This window comes from Aquarana catesbeiana, linkage group LG03 (assembly GCF_042186555.1).
Source record: "Aquarana catesbeiana isolate 2022-GZ linkage group LG03, ASM4218655v1, whole genome shotgun sequence".
Lineage (NCBI taxonomy): Eukaryota > Metazoa > Chordata > Amphibia > Anura > Ranidae > Aquarana > Aquarana catesbeiana.
Genome location: NC_133326.1, coordinates 662,732,811 through 662,758,749, shown reverse-complemented (window position 1 = coordinate 662,758,749; position 25,939 = coordinate 662,732,811). Strand labels below are relative to the sequence as shown.

The following is a 25,939-nucleotide window of genomic DNA, read 5'->3' as shown; positions in this document are numbered from 1 at the left end:
TAGGGTGTATATATACAGTGGGGACAGAAAGTATTCAGACCCCCTTAAATTTTTCACTCTTTGTTATATTGCAGCCATTTGCTAAAATCATTTAAGTTCATTTTTTTCCTCATTAATGTACACACAGCACCCCATATTGACAGAAAAACACAGAATTGTTGACATTTTTGCAGATTTATTAAAAAAGAAAAACTTAAATATCACATGGTCCTAAGTATTCAGACCCTTTGCTCAGTATTTAGTAGACGCACCCTTTTGATCTAATACAGCCATGAGTCTTTTCGGGAAAGATGCAACATGTTTTTCACACCTGGATTTGGGAATCCTCTGCCATTCCTCCTTGCAGAACCTCTCCATTTCTGTCAGGTTGGATGGTAAATGTTGGTGGACAGCCATTTTTAGGTCTCTCCAGAGATGCTCAATTGGGTTTAAGTCAGGGCTCTGGCTGGGCCATTCAAGAACAGTCACTGAGTTGTTGTGAAGCCACTGCTTGGTTATTTTAGCTGTGTGCTGAGGGTCATTGTCTTGTTGGAAGGTAAACCTTTGGCCCAGTCTGAGGTCACCACCATGCTTCACTGTTGGGACTGTATTGGACAGGTGATGAGCCACCATTATCACTTATCCCACTTAAATAGAGGTTAACATAGCAAGATATCACAGATCACTCAGAATTCAAATAGGAGCAGTGCCACACCCATACCCTGATTCCTCAGGTGATGAGCAGTGCCTGGTTTTCTCCACACATACCGCTTAGAATTAAGGCCAAAAAGTTCTATCTTGGTCTCATCAGACCAGAGAATCTTATTTCTCACCATCTTCAAGTACTTCAGGTGGTTTTTTTTAGCAAACTCCATGCAGGCTTTCATGTGTCCTGCACGGAGGAGAGGCTTCCATGGGGCCACTCTGCCATAAAGCCCCAACTGGTGGAGGGCTGAAGTGATGGTTGACTTTGTACAACTTTCTCCCATCTCTCGACTGCATCTCTGGAGCTCAGCCACAGTGATCTTTGGGTTCTTCTTTACCTCTCTTACCAAGGCTCTTCTCCCCCCATAGTTCAGTTTGGCCAGATGACCAGCTCTAGGAAGGGTTCTGGTCGTCCCAAACGTCTTCCATTTAAGGATTATGGAGGTCACTGTGCTCTTAGGAACCTTAAGTGCAGCAGAATTTTTTTTGTAACCTTGGCCAGACCTGTGCCTTGCCACAATTCTGTCTCTAAACTGTTCAGGCAGTTACTTTGATGTCATGATTCTCATTTGCTCTGACATGCACTGTGAGCTGTAAGGTCTTATATAGACAGGTGTGTGGCTTTCCTAATCAAGTCCAATCAGCATAATCAAACACAGCTGGACTCAAATGAAGGTGTAGAACCATCTCAAGGATGATCATAAAAAAAGGACAGCACCTGAGTTAAACATATGAGTGTCACAGCAAAGGGTCTGAATACTTAGGACCATGTGATACAGTGGGGCAAAAAAAGTATTTAGTCAGCCACCAATTGTGCAAGTTCTCCCACTTAAAAAGTTGAGAGGCATGTAATTGTCATCATAGGTATACCTCAACTATAAGAGACAAAATATGGAAACAAATCCAGACAATCACATTGTCTGATTTGGAAAGAATTTATTTGCAAATTATGGTGGAAAATAAATATTTTGTCAATATCAAAAGTTCCTCTCAGTACTTTGTTATATATCCTTTGTTGGCAATGACAGAGGTCAAACGTTTTCTGTAAGTCTTCACAAGGTTGTCACACAATGTTGCTGGTATGTTGGCCCATTCCTCCATGCAGATCTCCTCTAGAGCAGTGATGTTTTTGGGCTGTTGCTGGGCAACACAGACTTTCAACTCCCTCCAAAGGTTTTCTATGGGGTTGAGATCTGGAGACTGGCTAGGCCAGGACCTTGAAATGCTTCTTACGAAGCCACTCCTTTGTTGCCCGGGTGGTGTGTTTGGGATCATTGTCATGCTGAAAGACCCAGCCATGTTTCATCTTCAATGACCTTGCTGATGGGAGGAGGTTTGCACTCAAAATCTCATGATACATGGCCCCATTCATTGTTTCATGTAGACGGATCAGTTGTCCTGTTCCCTTTGCAGAGAAACAGCCCCTAAGCATGATGTTGCCACCCCCATGCTTCACAGTAGGTATGGTGTTCTTTCGTTGCAACTCAGCATTCTCTCTCCTCCAAACACGACGAGTTGTGTTTCTACCAAACAGTTCTACTTTGGTTTCATCTGACCATATGACATTCTCCCAATCCTCTTCTGGATCATCCAAATGCTCTCTAGCAAACCTCAGATGGGCCCAGACATGTACTGGCTTCAGCAGGTGGATACATCTGGCACTGAAGTATCTGAGTCCCTGGCGGCGTAGTGTGATACTGATGGTAGCCTTTGTTACGTTGGTCCCAGCTCTCTGCAGGTCATTCACTAGGTCCCCCCGTGTGGTTCTTGGATTTTTGCTCACCGTTCTTGTGATCATATTGACCCCACGGGGTGAGATCTTGCGTGGAGCTCCAGATCGAGGGAGATTATCAGTGGTCTTGTATGTCTTCCATTTTCTAATTATTGCTCCCACAGTTGATTTCTTCACACCAAGCTGCTTGCCTATTGCAGATTCAGTCTTCCCAGCCTCGTGCAGGTCTACAATTTTGTTTCTGGTGTCCTTTGACAGCTTTTTGGTCTTCACCATAGTGTAGTTTGGAGTGTGACTGAGGTTGTTGACAGGTGTCTTTTATACTGATAACAAATTCAAACAGGTGCCATTAATACAGGTAATGAGTGGAGGACAGAGGAGCCTCTTGAAGAAGAAGATACAGGTCTGTGAGAGCCAGAAATCTTGCTTGTTTGTAGGTGACCAAATACTTATTTTCCACCATAATTTTCAAATAAATTCTTTTAAAAATCAGACAATGTGATTGTCTGGATTTGTTTCCACATTTTGTCTCTCATAGTTGAGGTATACCTATGATGACAATTACAGGCCTCTCTCATCTTTTTAAGTGGGAGAACTTGCACAATTGGTGGCTGACTAAATACTTTTTTGCCCCACTGTATTTCAGTTTTTACTTTTTTAATAAATCTGCAAAAATGTCAACAATTCTGTGTTTTTCTGTCAATATGGGGTGCTGTGTGTACATTAATGAGGAAAAAAATGAACTTAAATGATTTTAGAAAATGGCTGCAATATAACAAAGAGTGAAAAATTTAAGGGGGTCTGAATACTTTCCGTCTCCACTGTATATACACACAGTATCTCACAAAAGTGAGTACACCCCTAACATTTTTGTAAATAGTTTATTATAATTTATTATATCTTTTCATGTGACAGCAAAGTAGTGATTGACTCCATGTCGCTGACAGGGGAGTCCACCTTATCCGGTAAGAGTACCCATCTTTTTTCATCCACCGATGTTGAGTATTATTGATGATGATTTCCTCTACAGATTTATACCACCTATCAACCTATGCCTGCCACCCACCACCCAGGATTGACCCCTCCCATATTCTAACACCATTGGACACTATCACATTTCACAATCTTTCACATTGAGACTCTATAATTTATTCAATACTAGATGCACCACTGAATTTAAGATTTGTGGACTTGATGATATTTTATTTATTTCTCTATTTAGCGCTGCATTTTACACTTTTTCTGTATTGTTTTTGTCAAAATGTATGCAGCTTCTTTTTTGTTTTCGTTATCTTAGTAAGCGCAGTGTTTTTGTTTAAATTTTCATTCATACTAAAGCAGAGCATGATCCCCTTCCTTAGGAGACTGGGCCACAGAGCAGTATTCCAACATGATAATGACCCCAAACACACCTCCAAGATGACCACTGTCTTGCTAAAGAAGCTGAGGGTAAAGGTGATGGACTGGCTGTCTCTAGACCTAAACCCTATTGAGCATCGGTGGGGCGTCCTCAAACGGAAGGTGGAGGAGTGCAAGGTCTCTAACATCCATCAGCTCCATGATGTTGTCATGGAGGCGTGGAAGAGGACTATAGTGGCAACCTGTGAACCTCTGGTGAACTCCATGCCCACAAAGGTTAAGGCAGTGCTGGAAAATAATGGTGGCCACACAAAATATTGACACTTTGGGACCAATTTGGACATTCTCATTTAGGGGTGTACTCACTTTTGTTGCCAGCGGTTTAGACATTAATGGCTGTGTGTTAAGTTATTTTGAGGGGACAGCAATTTTACACTGTTATACAAGCTGTACACTCACTACTTTACATTGTAGCAAAGTGTCATTTCTTCAGTGTTGTCACATGAAACAATATAATAAAATATTTACAAAAATATAAGAGGTGTCACTTTTTAGAGATACTGTGTATATATACACACACACTGAGCACAATTTTAAAACACAACACCTTTGTGTTTGCCCCTATTTATCATGAGCTGAACGCAAAGATCTACAACTTTTTCTATGTACACTAAAAGGATATTTCTCTCAAATATTGTTCACAAATCTGTCTCAATGTGTTAGTGAGCACTTCTCCTTTGTCGTGATAATCCATCCACCTCACCTCACAGGTGTGGCATATCAAGATGCTGATTAGACAGCATGATTATTGCACAGGTGTGTCTTAGGCTGGTCACAATAAAAGGCCACTCTAAAATGTGCAGTTTTGCAGTGCAGCACATCTCCTTTGCATATAGTTGATCAGGTTGTTGATTGTGGCCTGTGGAATGTCAGTCAGTTCCTCTTCAGTGGCTGTATTAAGTTGCTGGAACACGCTGTCATATCCGCCAATCCAGAGCATCCCAAACATGCTCAATGGGTGACATGTCCAGTGAGTATACTGGCCATGCAAGAACTGGAATGTTTTCAGCTTCCAGGAATTGTGTACAGATCCTTGCAACATCAACATGGGGCGCTGCATTATCATGCTGCAACATGAGGTGATGGTCAGTACCAATCACTCACTGTGTTCATTCAGAACCTCTGGTCTCTTCTTCGCTCTCCATCCTGAAATGATGGGGATGGGGGGGGGGGGCAGGAGAGAACACAGGGGGACCCAGGCAGTAGAAAGAAGAGGAATGGAAAGGAGGGGTGGTGGGGGTGGCATATATTATACCGTTCCCCTGCATTTTCCTCCTATGGCAGTTGAGTGTTGGTTGAGATGGAGATGAAGAGAAGACGACTTTCAGTTGCTGCAGGAGGAAAATACAAATTTGTTTCACTAAATTCCACCCCTGCTGCCCCTTCTGACCAGGTTCTGGGGGTCAACAAGGAAAGATTGCAGTTTACCCATCACCAACCTGATTGATGGGTAGATTGTGATTGACGGGTTGCTAACCTCGGGATTAGGATGTGTCCAGGCACATCTGGCACACCAATTGCGCACGCCCATGCTCTGCTTCTTTTTATTTGTTGTCCAGGCTCTCCTTAGTGCACTTTTTTTAAAAGTGTGGTTAGAGAGTTCAAGGGAGAATCATGTAATCTTGTGGCATAAAATATATATATATATTGTTCTACATGGAGGTGGCCATCTTGGCAGAGGGGAAAGGGCTTTACTTCTTAATGTCAGAGCTGCCCCCCTGATGACTGGTCATCTGATGATGGTGGGGAAATGATTAAAAAGCAATACAAGACACGGATGAATCACAGGTACAAAAAACAGATGAAGCAAAAGCAGGAAGTTCCTTGCACTTCGGGTCTTCGGGTGTGGCTTTCTCTCCAGCAAGAAGAACATTGAGAAGCACAGTAGTTAAATCAGGAAATCTCACTTAAAATCTGGTGAGGCTAGATGATCTCATACTGCAAATAGACAGTAATGAGGCTAGAGCCTCAAGTCACTGGAGGAGCACTGATATTTATTAAGCATAATGTCTGGCAAAGGGTACATTTTTAGGAGACTGTTTAGGCACAAAGTGTAGCTATAGCATATTTTTTAGTTATTCCAATCATAGCATTTTGGGATTTTAATGGTGCCAAAACAATTTTTTTCTTAAAAATGTTTTTTTTAAATTATGCTGCTTTATTTGTCCTCTCTCTTTATATACCTGTGTTCTTATATGGATATAGACTTACAATAATTGGCAAAGTGTCTTGGATGGTGAGGTGAGTACAAAATTGCAGCCATATGGACACCCAGGGCATGATTGTGAGACTTTGGACCCACACCATGCCAATAGTCCGTGAGCCTAAACCCTACTTCTGGGGTTCATAATCCACAATTGTCTAGGTCACCATTAGGAATGAGCCGAACACCCCCCTGTTCGGTTCGCACCAGAACTTGCGAACAGGCAAAAAATTTGTTCGAACACGCGAACACCGTTAAAGTCTATGGGACACGAACATGAATAATCAAAAGTGCTAATTTTAATGGCTTATATGCAAGTTATTGTCATAAAAAGTGTTTGGGGACTTGGGTCCTGCCCCAGGGGACAAGGATCAATGCAAAAAAAAGTTTTAAAAAGGGCTGTTTTTTTGGGAGCAGTGATTTTAATAATGTTTAAAGTGAAACAATAAAAGTGTAATATCCCTTTAAATTTCGTACCTGGGGGGTGTCTATAGTATGCCTGTAAAGGGGCACATGTTTCCCGTGTTTAGAACAGTCTGACAGCAAAATGACATTTCAAAGGAAAAAAAGTCATTTAAAACTACTCGCTGCTATTAATGAATTGCCGGTCCGACAATACACAGTTCATTGATAAAAACGGCATGGGAATTCCCCACAGGGGAACCCCGAACCAAAATTAAAAAAAAAAAAAATGGCGTGGGTCCCCCTCAAAATCTTTACCAGACCCTTCAGGTCTGGTATGAATTTTAAGGGGAACCCCGCGCCAAAGTTTAAAAAAAACAGCGTGGGGTCCCCCTAAAAATCCATACCAGACCCTTATCCAAGCACGCAACCTGGTAGGCTGCAGGAAAAGAGGGGGGGTTGAGAGAGCGCCCCCCCTCCTGAACCGTACCAGGCCACATGCCCTCTCGTCCCCCCCTTTTCCTGCGGCCTGCCAGGTTGCATGCTCGGATAAGGGTCTGATATGGATTTTTGGGGGGACCCCACGCCTTTTTTTCTTTTAAATTTTGGCGCGGGGTTCCCCTTAAAATCCATACCAGACCTGAAGGGTCTGGTATAGATTTTGAGGGGGACCCCACGCAATTTTTTTTTTTTAATTTTGGTTCAGGGTTCCCCTGTGGGGAATTCCCATGCCGTTTTTATCAATGAACTTTTATGTGTATTGTCGGACCGGCATTTCATTAATAGCCGCGAGTAGTTTTAATGACTTTCTTTAATTTTGCTGTCAGACTGTTCTAAACACGGGAAACATGTGCCCCTTTACAGGCATACTATAGACACCCCCCAGGTACGAAAATTAAAGGGATATTACACTTTTATTGTTTCACTTTAAGTATTATTAAAATCACTGCTCTCGAAAAAACGGCCGTTTTTAAAACTTTTTTTGCATTGATCCGTGTCCCCTGGGGCAGGACCCAGGTCCTCAAACACTTTTTATGACAATACCATGAATATAAGCCTTTAAAATTAGCACTTTTGATTTCTCCCATAGACTTTTAAAGGGTGTTCCGCGACATTCGAATTTGCCGCGATCACCCCAAATTGTTCGCTGTTCGGCAAACTTGCGACTTGAGCTCAAAGCTCATCCCTAGTCACCATAATATAGTGAATAGAAATTTTCCTCTTTTACTATAGTACCGTACCATCTGACCACTCGCCGGGGGTATCGCCGTGCCTTGGTCTGTGTAACCATTAAGACCTATATAATGGTGGATGGGAATCATCCCTTTCTGCTATTGTTAACCTCCTTAGCCTCCGACAGAGGGTGGCCCTGTGACATCAACAGTGGTGGATCTTATGTTTGGTCAGCATATCAAGGAGGCTGTTTCCGCCAGGGGGCAGGCACATGTGCAATAAGTCTCCTGGACGTCCGCGCCCTACCAGTGACATCAGATGCCGGCTCAGCGAAAGGGGTATATATGGCCGGTGGCCCAGTGGTTTGGCTGCCGGAGCTATGGAGACGCCATTAGGATAACCCGCACACTATATATGCTGAAAGATGGAGGATATATTATAATGGATAGATGGAGGCTTTGAATCCTGTGTGAATATATTAGTGAATTCTCCTTGTTTGTTTTATTACCTAAAGCTGCTTTATTGCAAGATAGATCACATGTAGTTTGTCATGTTTTGGGCAAGTCTGGCACCTCCCTCTTCTTCCCTTCTTGGGCAATTGACATTGATATACAGCATTAGTAAGTGATATTACAAAAACCTTAACCGCTTTCCACCTGCCATATAGCAGAATGATGGGCAGAAAGTGGTTGTATTATCCTGACTGGGCGGGGTAAGCGGATAAGTCCTCCTGTTGAAGTCTCGGAGTCTGCCAATTAATCTTGCAACTACCTAAGGGTGTCCTGGCCCTAATCCTCTCTCCCAAAGTTCTGTTAAGAGAAATAAAATCTCTTTTGCATTCAAGAAGTGTTTGGCGTCCAATGACTCTAACTACTTTGCACCCACTATGCCTCACAACTCACCATATACAGAAGAATGTCAGCTATCTCTGGCCCTGGAGGCTCTCATTAGACCGAAGGAGGCAGGGGACCTTGCTACATAAAAATAAGCCATTTTATACCTTATTTTATAGCGCCTCTCAGCGCTCACGTGGCCAGCTGCCTCTCTGCTCTCCAAATCTGACAGTTACAGTGGGAGGAGCCAAGAAACCCCCGCTGGCATCAGCCAGGAGGAGGAGAGGAGGAGAGAGGCGGCCATTCACGTGAGCGCCAGTCGCTGTGAAAAAGGTATACAGCGGCTTATTTTTTACAAAACCATATACACTGGGACACATTATTTAATGTAACACAGGGGATTGTAGAAAGAAGACTCAGAAATGATAGCAGCAGTCAGAGCTAACAGGAAGGGGGAGGACAGAGGAGAGTTGCGGATGACAGAGGCACATAAACTGACCAGGGTGTCAGGGATCAGCAGCCATGATAAACCGTGGTCAGTTTACAGGGGGAGGGCAGAACCAGGCAGGATCAGCCAGGTATTTCATGTGATAGAAAGGGGTAAATTATGCAGCACAAGCACTGTGCTGTACAACAGGAACAAGATCTTTTTATTTTTTTCTATTTTTTTTTTTTTTTAGGGTTACAAACACTTTAAGTGCCAAATTGGAATCTAAAGACAAAAAATGTCAATAGCAACAACGTTAATTAGAAGTAGGAATTTTTATTAATAGATAGTGGCCTAGGTAAGCATGATTCTGTGACGGCATTCTATTTAAAAAAAAAAAAAAATTGTATATAATATTGCATATAACATTGTATGATGTTTTCTTATGCATACTGTATATGTTTGTATACAGCTTTTATATAAAAAGATTTGGACAACACTCCTCCAGAAGAAACCATTGTCGGCGAAACATGTAGAGGAAACAATAGTGTAGCCTATACGAAAGAAACAACTAACTGTAAACTCCTGCTGTACATGGATAATGTATTTTTAACATGTTTTTAATGTATGTGAAATAAAATTTATATTTTTAAGAAAAAAATGTGTTTTGGCACCATAAAAATCCCTCCCTACCCCCTCTGTGTTTCTTTTTCCTTTCTTCTCGTCCCTTCCCTTTCCAATACCTTCCTCCCTTTCCCCCCCCCCTCCCTCTCTCCCTTCCCTCTCTTCACTATCCCCAGTTTCCGCCCCCTCTTTTCCTCCCCCCCCCCCTTCCTCCCTCCTCTTTGGCACCTTCCCTCTTTTCCCGTACCCTCACCTTGACACTCCCGGGTGACCCCTCAACCAGCCATACTAGTTTTTATATCAAAATTCTATTTTACTGATTTTTTCACAACAGTACTACCCTAATTTGCCTCCCTGGCCCGCCCCCGGGGGAACGCCTCGTGAGGGCGTCTCACAATATCGCTCCAGAAAACCTCTTTGGTTATAGTTTGGTGAGTGCAATTTCTAAAACCTCAATATCTTAAATTATGCTCTCCAATATTAATTGTGTATTCTCTGTAAAATCATGTTTGTATTTTGTTATGTTGATACTGTATTGTTTTCCATTCTCAGACTATATACTATCAGACGCCTCCTGAAGAAGCGGCTGTGACCGCGAAACGTAGAGGTCACGTCTGCAAGTATCACACCATACAATTTCTGTCCATGTATCTGTGTGGGCACTAGCTATACCAACTAAGTATCAACTATGCTGTAAAATAATTATTGTATGTCCAATCTATGTACAATTGGTGTCCCTTGTAGGACTTTTTATCATGTTTTGAAATAAATTTATACTTTTTAACTAGGTCTTTTCCTTCTGGTACCGCAATAGTCCATTTTTTCCTTGTAAAAGAGGCAGGACGCTATTGGAGAGGTCCTTGCTTTGGTCCCTCTTTTAACCCTGTTTTCCGATCTTAACCATAAAAATCTCAATATGCTATGATTGGAATGAAATATTATATTTAAGGGATGGGGTGTAAAGAAAGGTCTTAGACCATAAGAGTCACCTCATTATTCAGCAACACTTAAAGAGGAGTTCCCATTTAAAAAAAAAAAAAGAAAAGTCAGCAGCTACAAATACTGCAGCTGCTGACTTTTAATAATCAGACACTTACCTGTCCCACGGTCCAGCAATGCGGGGGATAGAAGACCCACTCATCTCCTCCTCCATTCACGCCGTGATTGAACGATCAGTCATCTGGGACCTGTAATTTGTCCCAGATGATTGACAAGAGGGAGGGGGCAGAGGTAAGCCCTTCCTGTGCCAAGGGGAAGTGATGTCACCAGCCCAGGCACTGAAGGAGGCAGACTACGAGGGACCCCCTAGCAACAGCCATTTAGAGGTGAGTAAAAAAAATGTTTTTGCCAAATTTTTTTTTCTTTTTTTTTTTTTTAGGCACATTCATGCATTAATTTTTTTCTGGGTGGAACGCCACTTTAAAGACAATATTTTTTTTTTTCTAGTTTTGAATAGCATAGGAAAAGGTTAAAACCCCAGCCATGTCATTATTATTATTTTTTTCTTTTTGCTGTTTTTACCCCATAGGGAAATATGTCTTTACTTCCTAATCCAGAAATGCAACAGAAAGTTAAAGGAAATCTTCCAAAACTTGGGGAATTCCCCTCTTGCATAGTTGTCCCCTGAACAGATATCCCTATTTGAAGATTTCTACTTACCTCTTGGTCTGCGGACAACTCTAAAATTTTGAATTTCCCCTTAGTTTCTTTCTTGGTGACAATAGTGACCAAGATGAAACTCTCCATTGAAGACACAGGCAGAAATAAAAAATTAACACGGAAGCAAAAAAAGCCTAGAGATACTGTATATATTAACCACTTGCTGATCAGCCATCGCAAATATACTGTGGCAGGGCGGCTCTATTGCGCACATTGCCGTACCAGTATGGTGCTTCGTGTAACAGTTATAGCAGGCGCGTGCACACAGTGCGTGGTCAGAACTGTTGGGTGTGGCTGGCTGCCTCAATGTCCATCGGCCACCCGCAATCACTCCACAGAGAGCCAGAATGGGGATCTGCCAGTGTAAACAAAGAAGATTCCCGCTCTGACAGGGGAGTAGAGAGAGATCGTCTGTTCCTAGTGATCAGGAACAGCGATCTCTCTGTATTCCCAGTCAGTCCCCACCCCCCACAGTTAGAAACACCTCCCTAGGGAACACTTAACCCCTTGATCGCCCCCTAGTAACCCCTCCTCTGCCAGTGTCACTACAGTGATCAGTGGATATTTTTAGCTCTGGTCACTGTAATAATGTCACTGGTCCCAAAAAAAGTATCAAAAGTGTCTAATCTGTCCACCGCAATGTCGCAGTCCCACTAAAAAAATCTCTGATCACCGCCATTACTAGTAAAAAAATTATAATAATAAAAATGCCATAAATCTATCCTCTATTTTGTAGACGCTATAACTCTTGCGCAAACCAATCAATATACACTTATTGCAATTTTTTTATCAAAAATATGTAGCAGAATACATATTGGCCTAAATTGATGAATACTTTTTTTTCAAAATTGTTGGTCTTTTTTTGTTTATAGCGCAAAAAATAAAAACTGCAGAGGTGATCAAATACCACCAAAAGAAAGCTCTATTTGTGAGAAAAAAAAAGGACATACATTTTTTTTTTGGTACAGCGTCACAGGCACGCGCAATTGTTGGTTAAAGTAACGCAGTGTCGTATCGCAAAAAATTGCCTGGTCACTAAGGGGGTAAATCCTTCCAGGTCTGAAGTGGTTAAAATTTAACATAGCAAATCTTCCATTTTTGTGTTCAGAACCATTTTAATAGAATAATTACCCACAAATTATAGTCACCTTTAAAAATCTCTGGGAAGAGCAAAATATTGGCTAAAATGTCAAATTCTTCTAGTAGTCAGCATTTCAAATAATGGTTATGGTGATTGCAGTTCTATAGTGAAATAAACTTACTGTCAGGGTGCCTTGTCCTGTCCCCTTAGCCTTCACCAGAAACTCTTTGTTAGTTTTAGTCTGAAGAGGAAATATTTGAATAATGAAAAGCATAACTTAGAACACATTACGTTTTTAGTACATCCTAATTTTTTTTTAATTATACAATGCATTACCAGTAAACATAACATTTTACGGTGTATTTGTTTGTTGTCTAAGAAGGTTAGTTGTCTAAGAAGGAAAGGTACCAAAATTCCTTTCATAAATTCCAATAACAGTAGTAGACCAACATGGGGTACCAATAAACATATAAACTTATATACATATAAAATACATTTTTCTTTCATTCTTCATAAAAAAAAATTATGCTTTGAAACATTAGGGCTGGCACAAACATGTTAATCCCATAACCCTAAATTTGCTGTATTGGCAGTGGGGGGCTCTTCTCGATGCCTCTCGTGGACTGCAAACACCACTTTCTCAGGAGACTAGTGGTGTATGTCAAATTTGCCATATAACATCAAAGTTAAACCAGCCATAGATGATCCTTTTTTTTTTGATCAGCCAGCTGGTTGATCAAAAAAAAAAAAAAAAGCCAATGGATTCCCCCAACCACATTTTGACTGGTTAAAGCCGTCAAATTGTGATCCATTCATGGCCAGCTTTAGGGTGACACATCCTGGCTGTTGTGCCAAGAAAGCCAAGCTGAAAGGTGGTAGCTCTGGAGATGCTCAGCAGATCCCTAACTTCTAAGTAGTTCTAAGTGGATAGACCACACTGCATTGTTTTTTGTTCATGATATTTATCATACTGGCAACTGCTTATGCCAGCACTGTCAATTTGCCTGTCTGCTGTCACAATAAAGCAAACCTGGTTTTAAAGTGCCCATGTCAATTCCTTATTGGGAGGATCTAGGGCAAACAAAGAGTACTTCTCCAGATGGCAGGGCAGCACAGTCAGCCCTCCTGTACCAGGCCCACAGCCAATCAGTTCAAAAGGGGGGCCTGGACACTTGTCGAGCAGGAGGGCCAGCTGTACTGACTTATTGCTGACACCACTTGTGAGTCTCCCTGCAGCGATGCCGGCATCTCCTTCCCCTCTACAGCTGCCCATTTCACCCTCTGATCATCCCAATCCCCCTACTGTTCAGGTCCTCCTGTGAGACCCCCTTACACCTGCTGTCTGGGCCCTCCCATGTGTCCTATCCCTCACAGCACTGTCGGCTTCCCTCCTCTTCTCTCCCTTCTGCTGGCAGCTGCTGAGGGCACACATGGGGTCATATCAGAATGGAGACCTCATTCACACACAGAACTTTGATAATGCAATACAGATTTATCTTTTTAGATTTAGGAATTTTGTTGTGTTTGTACCCACTAATAATGATTTTAGTGTATTTTTAGTGAAAATATCATTTAATATTTTCAGGGGGAAGGGGGGCCTTGTCAGGTAGGCTGTATAGGGTCTGGTGATTTTTAATAGGAGCCCTGCGTGATGGTAGCATAGAGTACCAATTCCAGTGCCTGTCTTATCTGCCTGGAATCTCTATGCCCTGGCCCCTGAACCATTTCTTCTTCAAGATACCTCAGACATACTTCTATGAGTTGAAAAAAAAAATATGAAGGGGGAACCCTGCTACTCATAACATAAAGTTTCTTTGAACATCTAGGTTTCTTGAGGTTTGCTAGTATCTCTGCCTCAGGTTTCATTGGTTAGAAAGGGATGTAGTTTACGTAGTTTCACGGTTGACCACCCCCTCCTCAAAAAACTTTACTCCCTCGGTCTCCGTGACTGTGCTCTTCAGTGGCTCTCATCCTACCTATCCCAATGCACCTTCAGTGTCACTTACAATTCTACTTCCTCCACTCCTCTTCCCTTCTCCGTCAGGGTCCCCCAAGGTTCTGTTCTTGGACCTCTTTTATTTTCAATCTACACCTCTTCCCTGGGTCAGCCTCTCACGGCTTTCAATATCATTTCTACGCTGACGACACACAAATCTATCTCTCCACCCCTCAACTCACTCCATCAGTCTCCTCATGCATCACTAACTTACTAACCGACATATCTGTATGGATGTCACACCACTTTCTCAAACTCAACTTGTCCAAAACCGAGCTTAAATTATTTCCTCCCCCACGTGCCTCTTCCCCTGACTTGTCTGTCAAGAGCAATGGCACAACTATCCACCCATCCCCACATGTCAGGGTGCTAAATGTTATCCTGGACTCTGAACTCTCCTTTCGGCCCCACATCCAATCACTTTCCAAAGCTTGCCGCCTCCACCTCCACAACATCTCTAAACTATGTCCCTTTCTAACCAATGAAACCACAAAGCTCCTGATTCACTCCCTGGTTATCTCTCGCTTTGACTACTACAACTCACTCCTCATTGGCTTACCTTTAAATAGACTATCCCCCCTTCAGTCCATCATGAATGCTGCTGCCAGACTCATCCACCTTACAAACGGCTCAATGTCTGCTACCCCTCTCTGCCAATCCCTCCATTGGCTGCCACTCGCCCAACAAATTAAATTCAAAATACTAACAATAAGTTACAAAGCCATCCACAACTCTGCCCCCAGCTACATCACTAGCCTAGTCTCAAAATACCAACCTAATTGCCCTCTTCGTTCCTCCCAAGACCTCCTGCTCTCTAGCTCCCTCAGCACCTCCTCCCATATCCGCCTCCTGGACTTCTCCCGAGCCTTGCCCATCCTCTGGAATTCACTACCCCAATCCGTCAGACTGTCTCCAAATTTATCCACCTTTAGGCGAATCCTGAAAACTTTCCTCTTCAGGGAAGCCTATCCTGCCTCCATCTAACAACTGCACTATTTTCTCCCCCCACAGCTATTACCCTTTTGTATAACTTGATCCTCCCTCCTAGATTGTAAGCTCTAAGGAGCAGGGCTCTCTGATTCCTCCTGTATTGAATTGTATTGTAATTGTACTGTCTGCCCTAATGTTGTAAAGCGCTGTGTAAACTGTCGGTGCTATATAAATCCTGTATAATAATAATAATAACATCAATCAAAGGAACTGTATGTGAGAGACTAAGTGCACATGGACTTGGTTACAATTGTTAATGCATTAAATGAAAAATTATACTTGTAATAAACCTGACAATAGTTCCTTATAGGCTCCTTATATCTCGAGCTACAACCTTCAGCTAACCCTAAGCAATTGGCATTTAGTGAAAACAAGTGAAAACAAAAAATCACCAAACAAAATGTGTATATTGAAAATATGCCGCACTATATGCAAATAAATCAATCCTATCTAATGCTTCATGACCCTGGCTAGCCTCGACCACGTCTCTGACCCTGGCAGTTACCCACATCTGCTTCTGAGTGTACTCCTGCTCAAATCTACACACTGGGAAGGGTCTTTTCCTAGGTGCCACCCTGCGGTCTGCCAACCATGATCTTTTCCTGTAGGGTCTCACCTGCTACTCAGCTACAAGCACCTGGGCTACTTTGAGCCTTGTACCTATCTCGCCACATTCAGGGGTGCTCAGACCAGAGCCTCAGGGGAAGCCCTCTCATCAGCTCAGCCTCCAAGCAAGGTACTATTTATTGTAATGTGATAAACAATTTGTTGATTTATTTCATTTGTGCAGTACATGTCTTAATGTATTATTGTAAATGAAGAAAAGGTTATGGGTATAGAGCATATAGTTTGAAGCACAAGATAGGATTGATTTATTTACATTTAGCACAGAATATTTTATATATTCACAAACCTGACAATAGGACACAAACAGAAAGGATGCTTTGCATGGTTAAAACGCAAACAGAAAGTGTAAGTAATGGACATTAGACCTGGATCTTCACCAGGACAGAGGGTTTAGTGGACCCGTTCCAGGCACTTACCATGGGAAACAGATCAGAGTAGCTCACTGAAGCTGTCTTCTTTAACCATGTGTTAGCACCATTACCACTAGACATTTGGTGATACGTACTGTTTGGCATCTGGGAACTTCATTTTAAAACAGTATTGAGCAAATTTTGCCATAAAGCTGGCAATACCATAATAGCGGAAAAACTTTTTTAAGTTTGTCTAAAAAAATTATGGTCCATAAAATATAGTGCAAAAAACAATTCCTACATTGCACAGTCAATAATACACAATATTGTGTACTGCCTTTACTATCTTCTACCTTCTACTGCCTTCTACCTTTAAATATTGAGTTGGCCCACCCTTTGCAGCTCTAACAGGTTCAATTCTTCTAGGAAGGCTGTCCACAAGGTCTAGGAATGTGTCAATGGGAATGTTTGACCATTCTTCCAAAAGCGCATTTGTGATGTCAGGCACTGATGTTGGACGAGAAGGCCAGGCTCGCAGTCTCTGCTCTAATTCATCCCAAAGGTGTTCTATCGGGTTGAGGTCAGGATTCTGTTCAGGCCAGTCAAGTTCCTCCACCCCAAACTCGCTCATCCATGTCTTTTATGGACCTTGCTTTGTGCACTGGTCTGTAGTCATATTAGAAGAGGAAGAGGCCATCCCCAAACTGTTCCCACAGAGTTGGGAGCATAAAATTGTCCAAAATAACTTGGTATGTTGACGCCTTAAGATTTCCCTTCACTGGAACTAAGGGGCCAAGCCCAACCCCTGAAAATCAACCCCACACCATGATCCCCCCTCCACCAAATGATTTGGACCAGTGCACAAAGCAAGGTCTATAAAGACACGGATGAGCAAGTTTGGGGTGGAGGAACTTGACTGGCCTGCACAGAATCCTGACCTCAACCCGATAGAACACATTTGGGATGAATTACTGCCTGACCTCACAAATGCGCTTCTGGAAGAATGGTCAAACATTCCCATAGACACACTCCTAAACCTTGTGGACAGCCTTCCCAGAAGAGTTGAAGGTGTTATAACTGCAAAGGGTGGGCCACCAATTTTGAACCCTACAGACTAAGACTGGGATGCCATTAAAGTTCATGTGTGTGTAAAGGCAGGTGTCCCAATACTTATGGTAATATAGTGTATTTAAAGTGGTTGTATAGTCTTTTTTTGAACATTTACCTACAGGTAAGCCTATAATAAGGCTTACCTGTAGGTAAAATTAATATCTCCTAAACTTGTACGGTTTAGGAGATATTTACTTTTAATGCAGCTGCTGACGTCATACGGCGCATGTTCGTTTAAGGCCCGGCTGAAGGTCCGGCAGAACTGCCAGACCTTGCTGGGAAAAAATACTCCCGCGCACATACACGCAGTGACGTATCGCGGCTTCGGCCACTCACAGCGCCGGAGCCGCGATATCCAGAAGACACACCGAGGCAACATGTCAGCTCCCTCGGCGTGGATCGGGTGAGATACCGGCGCCTCATTCTAAGACTGCATACTAGCTCATTATGCCTTTGCCTTGCAGGTTTTTTTGTTTTTAAAAAAAAAGTTGCGGGTTTACTCCTGCTTTAAAGGAAGAGGTGGTTGGTATAGGGCAATAGCAAGCAAATGGTTGATCCAGGACCCCTGGATGACTTGGTCCAATTATTTGTACGTCCAGAATAGACCACAAAAGTGGATATAGGGCATAACCCCCTGCACACATATAAAATATTAAACTAAAACCTCCCAGTACATGAAAATTGTGATGGTGTTTGAAAAGTGTTTTTTTTTTTTTTTTTTTATCTTTTGATATATATTTGCTATAAAGAAAATTAAATATAAAACCTCGCAGTACAAATGTGAAGGTACCATATGTTAAAGCAGGTGTCCCAATACTTTTGACAATATAGTGTATATTGTTGAAAAAGATTAAATTCCTAAAAACATTTTTTAATCACTACATTCCTTCACAGACACCTAGAGCTCACCTCTTCAGAGCGTTGTAGCAGTGCATTCCGCGTATCCAAGCGGTATGTTAATGGCCCTTTCCTCTCAGGAAGTTCTATGCTGACGTCCATTTCAAAATTCTGAGTAGATGAATGGTTCAACTGATATTGAGTCAGAGCCTGGAACAGCATGACGGTGGCCTGGGACATTGGATGCAAAATGTCACAGTGGCTTCTAAACATTGCTCTATTTACACTGGTATTAATATTATCTCTTATTCATTTATAGTAGTGCCTTTATATACTGTAGTGATTTACATTTGGTTTTACAGTAAGGAGGAGAAATACCGGTACATATGAAAACTTAAGAATTCTGATGTCTGGCTTCCATTTTACACCTCATTTGACAGTGCCAGCTTTTCTATTTTTCACTTCCATCCATGAAGCAGCATTTACAAACATAAAATTCCACCAAAGACCTTCTAAACTAGTGTTTCTCAATCTTTTTTCAGCCATGGCACCCTTTAAATGTATGCAAAACCCCACAGGTAAATGATACCATGTTTTTTTTAGGACAAATCAGGCCCTGATGTTTTTATTTTTAGCAAAGGAAAACTGGCTCAAAATAGTGACTTAAAAAAAAAAATAATAATAGCTGTATATTTGTATGCTGTTCCCATGACCCACTACCTGATGTGCATAAGGATAACACATATGTGTACATTGTTTATTGGTACTCATAGTAGGGTCAAGAAACAATAGTGAGCATTTTGATTTTCTTTCAGCCTACATAAACACACCGACACTGACATTAATACTCTCAATGACACTAAATATAAAACCTAAAACACACTGACAGTGACCCTAACTCCAACAATAACTATGTGGCTCAGCCCTGCCCCCCCACCCCACTGCTGTGTCTCAGCCAATGAGGAGAGAGAAACCCGGGAGAGTCACCACCCCCGGTGCACAGTGCTGGATCGGGATCGGGCTTAGGAAATATTGTGGGGCTGTGTGAGGAGCTGCACACTGAAGGGCAGCAGGAAGGTTGTGGGCTCCTATGGGCGGCGGACGGGTTGCGGGCAGCAGCTCCTGTTTCCTCTTCTCTTTTTCTGCAACACGGCAGCTTCCGTCGTGTGGCTCCTCCTCCTAGGCGTCTTCCTTTCAGCCAATCAGTTGATGGTTCTCAAGACCTGCTTCCTGATTGGCCGGGAGGTGGATCCGTGTGGCAACAGTGAATATTAATTTGCTATCATCACACAACTGGGTGGGATCTGCACTCCGGAGCCCAACCTTTTTTGAAGCCTATTAGAGCCTCTGCTAAATCATGTGCTTCAAAAAACACCCACCCAGGCCACTGTAATCCATGCGTCCGGCCCCCTGTATTTAGATCAGGGGGGCAGGATGCATGGATAGGGAGGGTGGCGACTGTGCGCCCCTAATGGATGGCCGCCACTGTTCATGTGACTTAACCACCATGCCATTACAGAAACGGCAATCTCCAGAGTTTAGAAATGATGGTGCATTTAGCTGTGCAGGGGAGGCATAATAGGCTTTGTTTTACATAAAACACTTAGACCCCTTTCACACATGCTGTCTAATCAGGTACGCCTGTCAATTTTTCAGGCAGACCTGATCAGATGCTCCATTCACCTCTATGGAGCAACGGATGTCAGCGTGACATGTTCGCTGACATCTACCGCTATCTGGTCCGCTAAATCCAGATGGATGGAAACCCTATTTTTCCATCTGTCTGGCTGATCGGATCGGATGGAATCAGATGAAAATGGACAGGCGGTCCATTTTCATCTGATTTCCCAGTGGAACTCTGACAGGTCTGCCTCTGTACAGTGAGCGGACACGGACCTGTCATCTGCAGGCTCAGCGAAACGATCCCTGCTGAGCTGTCAAAACAGACATGCACTGTATGAAAGGAACCTTAATGAATGGTCAGCACTTGCTAATACAAATATTTGTGTAAAACAAATGTTTTGAAATTCATATATAAAAATATGAAATTTGCATGAAAAGAAAAAGAAAACAAACAAATTAAAACCCTACGAACTAAGACTGGGATGCCATTAAAGTGCATGTGCGTGTAAAGGCAAGCATCACAATACTTTTGACAATATAGTGTATATACTGTATATATATATATATATATATATATATATATTAGGGATGAGCCGAACACCCCCCGGTTCGGTTCGCACCAGAACCCGCGAACGGACCGAAAGTTCGCACGAACGTTAGAACCCCATTGACGTCTATGGGACTCGAACGTTCGAAATCAAAAGTGCTCATTTTAAAGGCTAATTTGCATGGTATTGTCCTAAAAAGGGTTTGGGGACCCGGGTCCTACCCCAGGGGACATGTATCAATGCAAAAAAAACTTTTAAAAACGGCCGTTTTTTCGGGAGCAGTGATTTTAATGATGCTTAAAGTAAAAAAAAAAAAGTGAAATATTCCTTTAAATATCGTACCTGGGGGGTGTCTATAGAATGCCTGTAAAGTGACGCGTGTTTCCCATGTTTAGAACAGTCCCTGCACCAAATGTCATTTTTAAAGGAAAAAATCTCATTTAAAACTGCTTGCGGGTTTAATGTCATGTCGGGTCATGGCAATATGGATGAAAATCAGTGAGACAAACGGCATGGGTACCCCCCAGTCCATTACCAGTCCCTTTGGGTCTTGTATGGATATTAAGGGGAACCCCGCACCCAAATTAAAATAAGGAAAGGTGTGGGGCCACCAGGCCCTATATACTCTGAACAGCAGTATACAGGCGGTGCAAACAAGACAGGGACTGTAGGTTTGTTGTTAAGTAGAATCTGTTTGTAATTTTGAACATTTTTAACGTGTTTAGCTCCAGCCAAAAAATCTTTTCTAAGCTTTTTGGAAAACATAGGGAAGGGTTATCACCCCTGTGACATTTGTTTTGCTGTCTTTCCTCCTCTTCAGAAGATTTCACCTCACTTTTTTGTCCCAATGAAAAATGTTTTTTGAAAATTTGGGTTTTTTTGTGGAACAAGGATTGGAAAGCATCAGTGGAAAGGAGAACTTGTTTTCCCATATTAACTCTTACAGGAGAGAATTTCCCTTCCTAGGGGTAGATTTCATCTCACTTCCTGTTGTCTCCTTCCGTTTGCAAGTAGGAGTCGTTTGTAAGTTAGATGTTTGAAAGTAGGGTCCTGCCCTATATACTCAGCAGAAATTTGGGCCTTAGGTGTTGCTGTGGCCACAACACTGTAAGCCCTCACAGGGCCCTGCTGTGAAATATTAGATCAAGAATTGTAATTACATGCCCCTGTTGAACAGGAGCTGAAAAATTAGGCCTTAGGCACTGGTGCTGGTGCCACAACACTGCAACCCCTCACAGACACTCTAGTTGGAACGCAGGAACGAGCCCTGCTGCAAATTATTGCTTCAAAAATTGTAATTACACGCCCCTGTTAGACAGGGGCAGAAAAATTGGGCCTTAGGCACTGGTGCTGGTGCCACAACACTGCAACCCCTCACAGACACTCTAGTTGGAACGCAGGAACGAGCCCTGCTGCAAAGTATTGCATCAAAAATTGTAATTACACGCCCCTGTTAGACAGGGGCAGAAAAATTGGGCCTTAGGCACTGGTGCTGGTGCCACAACACTGCAACCCCTCACAGACACTCTAGTTGGAACGCAGGAACGAGCCCTGCTGCAAAGTATTGCATCAAAAATTGTAATTACACGCCCCTGTTAGACAGGGGCAGAAAAATTGGGCCCTAGGCACTGGTGCTGGTGCCACAACACTGCAACCCCTCACAGACACTCTAGTTGGAATGCAGGAACGAGCCCTGCTGCAAAGTATTACATCAAAAATTGTAATTACACGCCCCTGTTAAACAGGGGCTGAAAAATTGTGCCTTAGGCACTGGTGGTGGCGCCCAGAACCAAAAATGTTCTTACAAGCTATCAGCGTGATGATTGAGGAGGAAGAGGATAATTACTCAGGGATAGTCACTCAGCATCAGCATAGGCAGTCTTTGAAGGGATCTGAGATTTCAAAAAAAATTATTCGGTTACATCAGCATCAGGTGCTTGGTAGCTGGTGGTGATCCAAGACTCATTCATTTTTATGAAGGTCAGCCGATCGACCGAGTCGGTGGACAGACGCACCCTGTGATCGGTTACCACGCCTCCAGCAGCACTGAATGTGCGTTCCGAAAGAACGCTGGATGCAGGACAGGCCAGTAGCTCAATTGCATACTGTGCAAGCTCTGGCCAGTGATCCATCCTCAAGACCCAGTAACCCAGAGGATTTTCGGTGGGAAAGGTGTCCAAGTCTGATCTTGCCCCTAGGTATTCCTGCACCATGTAAAACAGACGCTGGCGATGGTTGCTGGAACCGATCATACCTTGGGGCTGCGGACCAAAAAATTGTCTGAACGCATCGGTCAGACAGCCACCTTCTCCACCGCTCCTTCTTTGACTGACCGAAGCCTCAGCAACACGTTGTCCAGAAACAGGAGTTTGTAACCTCTCAGTCTCTGGGAACGCGTTGCACAGACCTTTCTGCAAGGCCTCCCGAAGATGTTTCATCCTCTGCTCCCTCTGCGATGGCAAGATAAGGTCCGCAACCTTACCCTTGTAACGTGGATCAAGGAGGGTTGCCAGCCAGTATTGGTCCTTCTCCTTGATACCACGAATACGAGGATCCTTACGCAGGCTTTGCAGGATCAGGGAGGCCATGCAGCGTAGGTTTGCTGAGGCATTCGGTCCGGAGTCCTCTGGGTCACTAAGAACGACATGGTCCGCAGCCACCTCCTCCCAGCCACGTACAAGTCCATGTGTTTCTTGGGACTGATCCCTTAAAGACTGCTGCTGATGCTGAGTGCCAGGCTCCACCTCCATACTGACACAATCTTCCTCCTCCTCCTCTTCCTCCTCGTCCTCTTCCTGTGTGATCGGCGGGCACGCAGGAACACTGTCTGGATAAAGGGGGCCTTGAGAGCTAAGGAAGTCCTCCTCTTCCTGCCTCTGTTCTGCCTCAAGTGCCCTGTCCATTATTCCACGCAGCGTGTGCTCCAACAGGTGGACAAGGGGGACAGTGTCACTGATGCATGCACTGTCACTGCTCACCATCCTCGTGGCCTCCTCGAATGGTGACAGGACAGTGCATGCATCCCTGATCATGGCCCACTGGCGTGGGGAAAAAAAACCAAGCTCCCCTGACCCTCTCCTGGTGCCATAGTCGCACAGGTACTCATTGATGGCCCTCTGCTGCGTGTGCAGCCGCTGCAGCATGGCCAACGTTGAGTTCCACCTGGTGGGCATGTCACAGATTAGGCGGTTCTTGGGCAGGTTAAACTCCTTTTGGAGGTCCGTCAGCCGATCACTGGCATTATATGACCGGCGGAAATGCACACAGACTTTCCTGGCCTGCCTCAGGACATCCTGTAAGCCCGGGTACCTGCCCAAGAACCGCTGCACCACCAAGTTAAGGACGTGAGCCAAACAGGGCACATGGGTCATTTGTCCCTGTCGGAGGGCAGAGAGGAGGTTGGTGCCATTGTCGCAAACCACCATTCCTGCCTTAAGTTGGCGTGGCGTCAACCACCTCTGAACCTGCCCCTGCAGAGCTGACAGAACCTCTGCCCCAGTGTGGCTCCTGTCCCCCAAGCACACCAGCTCAAGCACCGCATGGCATCTTTTGGCCTGCGTACTTGCGTAGCCCCTTGAACGCCTACGGAGCACCGCTGGTTCCGAGGAAGAGGCCATGGAGGAAGAAGAAGAGGAGGGGGTGGAGGAGAGAGGTGTGTCACAATCAGCATTTTGGAGGTGTGGTGGCGGAACAACCTCCAACACTACTGCACCTTGTCCTGCATCCTTCCCAGCTGCCAGCAGAGTCACCCAATGCGCCGTGAAACTTAGGTAACGTCCCTGTCCATGCCTGCTGGACCATGAGTCAGCGGTAATATGCACCTTACCGCTGACCGCCCTGTCCAGCGAGGCATGGACATTGCCTTCCACATGCCGGTAGAGAGCCGGAATCGCCTTCCGTGAGAAAAAGTGGCGTTTGGGTACCTGCCACTGAGGAACCGCACATTCCACAAACTCACGGAAGGGGGCAGAGTCTACCAACTGAAAAGGCAGCAGTTGAAGTGCTAGCAATTTTGCCAAGCTAGCATTCAACCGCTGGGCATGTGGATGGCTGGGAGCAAACTTCTTTCGGCGGTGCAGCAGCTGGGGCAGGGAAATTTGCCTGGTACAATCTGACGTCGGTGTACCAAAAGCAGATTGCCCACAAGTACTTGGCTGTGACACACCTAATTCTACACCTTCATTCCTCTCACTGCAGGTCTCAGAGAGGACTGAAGGTCTAGTGGGGTTGGAAATCTCAGCTGATGAGGAGCAAGGAGAGATCCTCTTTGTTCTTTGGTGTGGGTCTTTTAGATACGCTTGCCAACGAACTGCATGGCAGGTCAACATATGTCTGGTCAAGCATGTGGTACCCAAGCGGGAGATATTTTGGCCACGCGAGATACGCTTGAGACATATGTTGCAAATAGCAGCGGTGCGATCTGATGCACTCGTCTCAAAAAAGGCCCACACCAAAGAACTTTTTGAATAACGCGCAGAGACTGCAGCGCCCTGCACATGTGGAGCTTTGGGGTGTGATGCAGTCAATGTGCTGCCCTTAGGCTGGCCCCTGGAGGGCATCCTGCCTCGTTGGTGATGTGCTGCCGCCTCCTCCTCCTCCTCCTCCTCCTCCTCCTCTCTCCTATCAGGCACCCACGTTGAGTCAGTGACCTCATCATCCCCTCCCTCCTCATCACTGGAGCAAACCTGGCAGTATGCTGCAGCAGGGGGAGCATGACTGCCAGATTGCTGTCCTTCTTGGGCACCCCCTCTGTCCGCGCTCATGTTACTGCCTTCATCGAGCTCAGTATCGTCATCAGAGCCTTCCAAACGCTGGGCATCCTCCTGGAGCATGTACCCAACACTGTGGTCAAACAGTTCGAGGGAATCCTCATGAGGACATGGTGGAGCTAGGGAAGGAGTCACTGATGACATTGAGCTGAGGGAAGAGGCCGCTGCTTTGCCAGACAAAGCACCCTGGGCATGGGTGAGAGAGGATGAGGAGGATGAGGACGGCTTGGTCATCCACTCGACCAAGTCTTCCGCATGTTGCGGCTCAACATGGCCAGCTGCCGAAAAAAAGGCCAAGCGTGTCCCATGGCCACGTGCTGATGAGGATGCACCGTCTCCACGACCAGCACTAGACACAGAGCCTGCTTGCCCTCTCTTATTGGCTTGTGACTGTCTGCCTCTCCTTCTTGGCCTTCCAGACATACTAATGGCCTGTAGCTGCACTAAGCTGGGATAGAACACCTGTAATTTTCTTCAAGTAGCTTTATATACTGTAACCAGACAAGCCTGCCTGTCAGTAGGAAGATAACAGGAACGGATCTAGCTGAACACTGTGAGCAGGACGCACTGTACTAAATGTAAATAGTCTAGCTGCCTGACCGTGGTACTAATAGGATCAAATAGAACACCTGTAATTTTCTTCAGGTAGCTTTATATACTGTAACCAGACAAGCCTGCCTGTCAGTAGGAAGATAACAGGAACGGATCTAGCTGTACACTGTGAGCAGGACGCACTGTACTAAATGTAAATAGTCTAGCTGCCTGACCGTGGTACTAATAGGATCAAATAGAACACCTGTAATTTTCTTCAGGTAGCTTTATATACTGTAACCAGACAAGCCTGCCTGTCAG

The 25,939-nt window shown here is 44.2% G+C and overlaps 1 protein-coding gene across 1 annotated transcript in view; it reads right to left on the bottom strand.

Annotated features, from left to right (window-relative positions):
- The window catches only part of LOC141133429 (complement C3-like), a 731,058-nt gene that overhangs the window by 80,483 nt on the left and 624,636 nt on the right, over nucleotides 1-25,939 (bottom strand). Inside the window, exons 30-31 of the mRNA XM_073622815.1 lie at nucleotides 18,220-18,378; nucleotides 12,419-12,478 (exon numbers count right to left, since the gene is read on the bottom strand). Of these exons, the coding sequence (XP_073478916.1) occupies nucleotides 12,419-12,478; nucleotides 18,220-18,378 (219 nt within the window). The remainder of the gene's footprint in view (nucleotides 1-12,418; nucleotides 12,479-18,219; nucleotides 18,379-25,939) is intronic.